Here is a 7,500-nt window from a genome sequence, read left to right as displayed (position 1 = left end):
CCAGCACACCCTCCCAGCACAGCTGAAGGCCTGTCTTTGTCTCTCATAAAGTCTGAGTGTGGTGACCTTCAAGACATGTCTGAAATCTCACCTTACTCAGGAAGTGCAATATCCTTTTTTAAAAAAAAAAAATCTGTTGCAATGCAGGGTTCGTACCATGTATTCTTGTTTTCCCTTTTCATTCGGTGATGTGTCTAATAACTCAAGGGAAACTTCACTGCATACTTAATTTTCAGTGTTTTCCAGAGTTTTGGGGTTTTTTTGGTTATTGGCCATTCAGTGGTGGGATAGCCAAGGGCTTGTAAGGGCAGTGGTTCAGTAAACTATTACGTCTAAGCAGTGCTGCGTTGATCAGACTGACCTGCTCTTTCCCTATATCATTGACCTGACCTGTAGTTGTAGAGAATTTTTAAATGGATTCCATCCCACTTCTTTATTTAAAAATGCTCCGTTATGACAGAAACTAAGATAGGCTCTGGGCCCAGCTGTAGAGTCTCTATTCGTGGCATTGAACCTTTACACAAGTAGACCCGCTGAAGCCAATAGCGGGGCTTGCCAGCATAAGTGCTCACAAAGGTACAGGTCCCGAAATTGGGCTGTTTCTGATGAGGGAAAGGGAGTGTCTTACTCGGCAGTGTCTCACAGCTGAAAAAGCTTAACATTCGGATGAGTTTTGTTTTGTTTTTTTTCCTATTGAAGCTGAAGTAAGCATGACCTGTTTTAACAATGTCATTGCTGAATCTCACAAAGAACAAATGGTCGGTTGTTTGTAAATCTTCAGTTCAGCTCTCAAGTGAGTAAACAAAACAAAACACAAAAGATCCAGGTACTGATGTACTCAAGCTGCCTCAAGTTCTTCCCCCCCACCCAGAGGTCTGTTCCTCAGCCCCTGTGCAGCTGCCTGCTATGCATGATTAACCTCTGTTCAGCCATACACAGAAATCTTTTGTCCTAACATACACAAAGCAAATTATTTTGGAAAGCTGGAGAGCACAATTAAATATAAAACTTTAGCTGTATTAAATGTACAAGATGTTTTTTCTTGTCTTTAATTTAAAATTGTCCTTTTTTTTAGAACCATATCAGGCTTTTTGTTATGAAATTTGCAATTCAGCTTATATTTACACCTATCCAGATATTTTCATATTTTGTTGTGGTTGTAATCTATTCCTGCTGGGATTTTTTTTATCAAGTTATCCCGTATCCCTACTTGCCTCTTCTTTCCTGATATCCTGCTGGATTTCCTGGTCTGGTCAAAAGTTTTAATTGGAAGTAAAATTAATAAATGTGGATAAAATGCTGTCTTTGCCCAGTGCTGAACTGAGGACTCTGTATGAGGAGTAGATTGACAATTTATACTTACTATAACACAACTCTAGAAGTCAAGCACACAAGTGTTGAGTCTTGACTGTAGTTAATTTCTTTTCCAAGTTGATTGAAAACAATCATAACTGAATGACTGTACCCATCCTGGAGTAATAATAGGGATATGGCTGAAGTTGTCCTTATTCCAAGGATAGTAATGGATGCAGATGCACCACTATTGTTATCCTCAAAGGGAATACTTTTTGTGATTAATGATTTTGATTGTTTATCTTAATCTTAAGAATGCTGGCTACCTCAGCAGATTGATCACAGGGATTCAGGGCTTAATGCTGAACTTATTTATGTAATGTCTTGCTCACTCTTGTGAGCAATCTCATTTAACCTTAAGGAACTACTGACAGAAGTCTGTGCATGCAGTTTCTGGCTAGGACAGCCCTTTAACACTAAGTCATTGGTTCAAACCTGGCCTGGGTTGCTGTTATTAAAAATGATTGCCATCTGATGGATCTTGGCTGTCTAATGTGAAGTGTGCTGCTGGTTTCAGTCCAGTTCCTACAGGGCAATATTCACATTCAGAAAGCACTGCAAATGGCAATCACATTGGCACTTTTAAGAGCCAAAGAGCAGTGGACAATAAGCCTGAAGTGACCTCTGTCCCATGTCACTATCTCTTCAAGCCCGGACACATATTATCAAAGAGCAAGAAGGAAGCTTGCACTCTCATTGTCCATATAGTAGTGTCTGTGTGAATAAAAAAAAGTTACAGCACCTTTCACACATACTAATAATTTCTTCTCAAGCTACAGAAGTCCTCTTATTTACATAGGGTCAAATTCTGTCTTCTCATGTACTCTGAGCAACTTGTATATATGTCCAAGGTAGTGACAGTTTCACATCTGATGAGCAACATGGTGGCTTATTACTTTACTGAACAAAGAAGTAACTTTCTCTGTCTGCTAGAAAGCATGAAAAATCCTATATTAGTTGTGGGGGGAAGGGGAGAAAAATTACATGTGTATAAACTAGTAACATTTCCATTTAGTGCTTTCCATTTATTATTATTAAGATGCTTTCCATTTATTGTTGTAATGTGACTCATATTGGAAACTTCCTTTGTTTCTGTTGCCGTTTTTGGTACCTACTTTATTTTTTCCTCCACCACAGTTTTCTCCCCATTATATTCTTCTTGGTCACTAGCAGCCATTATTGAAGTATGTTATTGCTTATGAACAAGGTATATAAACAACCTCTTCCAGAACCAGGGGTGCTCTGAAGGGTTAGTCTGTGGAGAAACTGAGAATTAATTTGGGTAACACTTGCTCTTTCTCACCTCCACCCCCTTCCCACCCTAACGGTCTGATTCTCCCACTTAGTCACTGGTACTGCCTGCAGCCTTTTTTGGTTCTGGCTACAAACATATTTGAAAAGCTGCTAGAATTCCTAAATGCCATCTATACAGCAGTGTATACACAGGTACACAAGTCAGCGTGGGGATATTTTTCTAGCAATGGACCATTTGTCCATGTAGTCTCCAATTTATCTTAGGCAAAGGCAAATAAAAGAGAGTATGGAGGTTAGTTGGTTTGTTTGTTTGTGGTAAGTTTTGCTCAGGACTCTCTATTTCCCATGGTCGAACGTGCATATATAACGAATATGTTTCTTAGGAGATGCAGGTCTCCCTTCATGGCAGAAAGCAACATCTGCTTCTCTGGACAGTGGACCTAGAATAAGAACATAAGACAAGCAGATACAGCCAAGTTCAGGTTTTAGTAACAGTCAAAAACACCAAACCAGTCCCTTTCTTTCTTTCTTTCTTTCTTTTTCTTTTCTTTTTTTTTAAACCTACATATATGTAAAACACATCTGATCATTACCGCCCATGCTGAATTGTAAAAGGAAATGGTTGTTTGCATACTCTGCTAAACAAGATGATAAGATGCACCTGCAGTATGAGTTCACATCTTAGTCATGAATGTATTCTATATCTTTGCAAGCTAATCTGTTTAATCAAATATTAAGTTTTATTCAAATTTCAAAAGAAACAGATAGCCAATTGTTTTTCTCCATGATCTTCCTTGTCATGCACCCTCTTTGCATCTCAAGAAAAATAGCCTTGTTCAGCTCCCAAACATTTGCATTTATCAAATAAAGCACAACAGTAGTTTTTTGTGCCATGAAGACATCTGCACAGGTGAAGATGTTCGGCATTTTCTTAATAGAAGGAAGGCTCCATAACATTAGCAAATTCTAAAAAAAAATCTTTATTTTTAAATAGAATTCTGATCCAACTGGAGTGAGTTTTCACACTCCAATATGTGAAAGCTATAATTAGTGAATTACAACATTTTGAAATGAGGAGTTATTACATCTGACTAGAATTAAATTAATTAAAGTTTAAAAAAGTGTGAGCATTTGTACTGCAGGCTGAATAACTGTGTGCTGTTGCTAAAACCTAGAGAATGCTAAGCATACGCTCAATTCAGCCTTTCTTTTAAGCTTCTTGAAATGCACAGAGATATTCCTAGCAATCAGGAGCTATATTGATAAAAGCAACCTTTGTGTTATTTTAGTAGCAACTTGATGTTCATACCTAGAGCTGTTTTACCTGAAGTGTCAGACTCCTGCCCTTTTCTCTAGTACTGATATGTGGGACAAAAACCTACTCGGCCACTTTCAGGATTTGGGGGTGAAAGGGAAAGATTACTGGAACATATATATATATATATATATATATATATATATATATAAATGCACACACATAACTTTTAAATTTGGAACGCTTCACTAATTTGCATGAGTAGTTACCTGAGTGGATTAATAGTCCAAGTGAGGCAAAACAAGTAGGGTGTGCATGCCATTTAAGTGATTACACATACAAGAGAACATAGATGTTTCTTTTCCTTTTTCCCACTTGCTTTATCTTACATTTTGCCTTTTGGCTGCTGTTTTGTGATGTAAGGCTATATTGTACTTCATAAATACACAACACACAAACTCTCAGGTTGTTGGAACACCGCTTTAGGTTCAGCTGCAGTACACTGTTTCTCTGATCTTTTATGTTCCTGAGCAGATGTCTTTCATTAATTTATGGATTTATCATCTTTTCTTTCTTTCTTCCTTTCTTTTTTTTTTTTTTACACCTGGCAGCTGGCTCAAGTTTCAGCAGTTATTGTCTATTTTGCATTACACATAGAATTGAATGTCATCTGTCTTCACAAAGCTATGGCTAAGAGAATTGAGGCAAGCCACATGAGCTGCTGGGGCAGAGCTTGTTTGCGTTCCATTCGGCACCCCCTGTCCCTTTACCTCCTTAATATTTATTTGTGCTCATTTTCTTTCCTGGCCTTGAATGGGGCTTAGCTCGTGTTCAGTACAGCTGTATGTTTACTGAATCTATTCCATCATGAGTCATTGTGCGTGTGTAAGTATCCTGGAAACAGCTAGTGCTTTCTTGGAAGAACAGTTGCTTTTCAGCACAAGCACTTAAAAGGGAAATTAACCAATTGGTCTGTCCAGTTTTACTCTGAAATAGCAATGGGTTATCTAAGTTGTAGCTCTTAAGTGGTTTGTTAAGTATTTTAATAGTTTATTAGAAAGAATGTCTTTTATCACAGTATCTCCTTAACCTTAGGAACAAGGTATAAAGATTTATAATGTGCTAGATTCAATTGCTCTTTAAGACTACGAAGTGATTAACAGCAGGCATCGTTTTAATAAAAATGGACTTATGGGAATTTGAGTTTTAGAATGTCTTTTAATAAATACGTTTTGCAATATTGATAGTATTGGAGCAATATTATAAGGAAGTTAAAACAAATATTCTAAATGCAAAGTAAATCAGAATCCTTGGACAGCTGTCTAATATGCTTAAATCTAGCAAATACTGGAGCTTTGGAGGAAAGTTTAAGTACCTCTTTTAGCTTCCATTGGAACAGACTTTATGTGAAGTATCATATTAACATGGTACCTGTATCAGGGGAATTATAAATTAAGGAGATGTAGAATTTTTAATTTTACGTACTGCAGTCTTCCTCTAAATGCAATCACATAACAACATGGATTTCTAATGCAGAAGTTTTGACTTGTCTAAAACTCTTATCACTAAGCAATAGGTGACAGCTTGCTACTATTATTTCACTTATGCATTTTGACAGATGGCACTGCAGAGTGTAATGCTCTTTTAGACTTCTCTATCAGTCTAATGGAGGTAACTGGAGGTTCTTTCAACTCTTCTCTTGGCACAAGAAGTATGTCAGTCATAAATTATCTTCTTTGTAATCATTAAGCATTTTAAACAAAACACAAGTTCAGCTGAGCTGTCTTCAGTATACTTACTTTGTAAATTAAGAGGTTTTTAAATTAATATTTTCAATTACTATTTTTTAAAAAATGCTGTATTTGCTCAGCCCAAAAATTAATCTTATCTTTCTACAACTGCATCTTCTTGTAAGTGAACAAATAATCATAGTTAGCACAATTCAGTAGATTGAGAAAAAGATATTCTATTAAAAGCACATTCCCGAATAGTTTTCAGCACGTTAGTGTATATATGTATTTTTTTGAGTGCCCCACGTTGAGAGCTTGAGCTAGTCATTTCAGTCTCCTGTATTGCAGACTTTATAAGGTGAAGGCACCTCTGCTGTAGAATATCTATGAACTTGTTTGACCTTCCTCCACCATAAGGTGTGAAATGAGTGAAATTTTCATCAGTCGTCTTTAGGAGAAACAGTCCTTAGAGAAGCTTCTGGGAAGAACCCTTAATTGACCTTGTGGGGGCCACATTGATTTTCTCCACGTGCATCTTCATTTCTGATAAATTATAAAGCCATTAATTTGCTGAGGAAATGGCAGGGCCAGCCTGCGGCACAGATGTGACCAAAGCCGTCCCAGCACACAGTACACAAAAGAGTGCCAAGAAGCTGGGGGAAAATCAGAAAGCCTAGATTGTTATGGTTAGCTTCACATTCCCTTGGGAACTGTTTTAGTTGCTTCTGTTTACAGATCTAAAAGGTAATGATGTTTCCAGGATAAATAGGCCGCCTTATAGGGTAAGTGGCTGCTTATTGATCTGCTAACCCACATTTATTGATTTGTTAGCCCCAAATACAGTTTCATTCTCTGAGGAGTTAACTGTGTAAATCAGACTAAGACAACTTTGTTATGGTTTTTTGTTTTTTTGAACTACAGAAGGTTGTTTTGTTTTTTGGGAGGGGGTTTAAATAGAAATTTAGTTTTTTTCCTAAAGCTAATAATTGAGGCGAAGCAGTCATAGGATTAGGGAGAGTAACTCAAGACATTGAATTATATTGACATTAAAGAAAAAGGTAAAACGTATTGCTTGCATGAAACACTGCTGAGAATGATAAATCACCTTGGATTGTTAGCTTTATTTGGTGAATTGGAATTGCAAAAGGAAAAAAAGAAAGAAAAAAAAGCCTGGTGATAAGTTTTTTGCAGCACATGCTTTGTGCATTTGTTTCCTTAGCAACAAGTGAACATACATATGGTACACAAATCTTAAACCTGAAAAATTCCTCATAGCAACACCAAGAAAGAGCTGATATAGCTTATATATCCTCACATATCCTATTTAGTTATTTTGCAAATAATTACAATGCTGGGAAGCTACAAATGGACTTAATAGTTTGTTTCACTGTCTCAGTTACTATATGGAACATTTCTTAAAGGAGCGTTTTGGTAGCCCAGTATAGTCGGAATCAGATTTTGTTCTCAAACAAAGCATTTTCCTTGACTAATTCAATCCTACATGCAGGAAGGTTTGTCACCCAATCACTTGAAAAAGGCCAAGCTCATGTTCTTTTACACCCGGTACCCAAGTTCCAACATGCTGAAAACCTACTTCTCAGATGTAAAGGTAGGAAAAAAAAACTTTTTCCCCCTTTATTGCATGTTTACATATTTGCAGTGAATACATACATATATATATGTATATATATATGTATCACTTCACTATATTAAAGATAAATAATTATCAATTCTGGCTAGACTAATGGTGCAGATGATGGATATTTATGTGTTCTTTCTACTAATTTGTACCTAAGGCCCATGTCTGGGGGTGGTTTGGGGATCTTAAATACAAGACCTGAAATGTCAAAGCAAAATAAAAATAGCTAATGTTTGGATGACACCGGTTTACGTATGTGCATCCTCTAA

General features: G+C 36.8%; 1 protein-coding gene across 1 annotated transcript in view; it reads left to right on the top strand.

The window, feature by feature from the left end:
- The window catches only part of PROX1 (prospero homeobox 1), a 50,977-nt gene that overhangs the window by 10,350 nt on the left and 33,127 nt on the right, over window positions 1–7,500 (top strand). The window contains exons 2-3 of the mRNA XM_090049053.1: window positions 1–110; window positions 7,096–7,201. The exon at window positions 1–110 is cut by the window's left edge and continues 1,681 nt beyond it. Of these exons, the coding sequence (XP_089905179.1) occupies window positions 1–110; window positions 7,096–7,201 (216 nt within the window). The remainder of the gene's footprint in view (window positions 111–7,095; window positions 7,202–7,500) is intronic.

Source organism: Crocodylus siamensis, chromosome 1 (assembly GCF_052110815.1).
Source record: "Crocodylus siamensis isolate JL-2025a chromosome 1, ASM5211081v1, whole genome shotgun sequence".
Classification (NCBI taxonomy): Eukaryota; Metazoa; Chordata; order Crocodylia; family Crocodylidae; genus Crocodylus; species Crocodylus siamensis.
The sequence above is the reverse complement of the archived record's forward strand: the minus strand, read 5'-3'. Positions and strand labels throughout refer to the sequence as shown.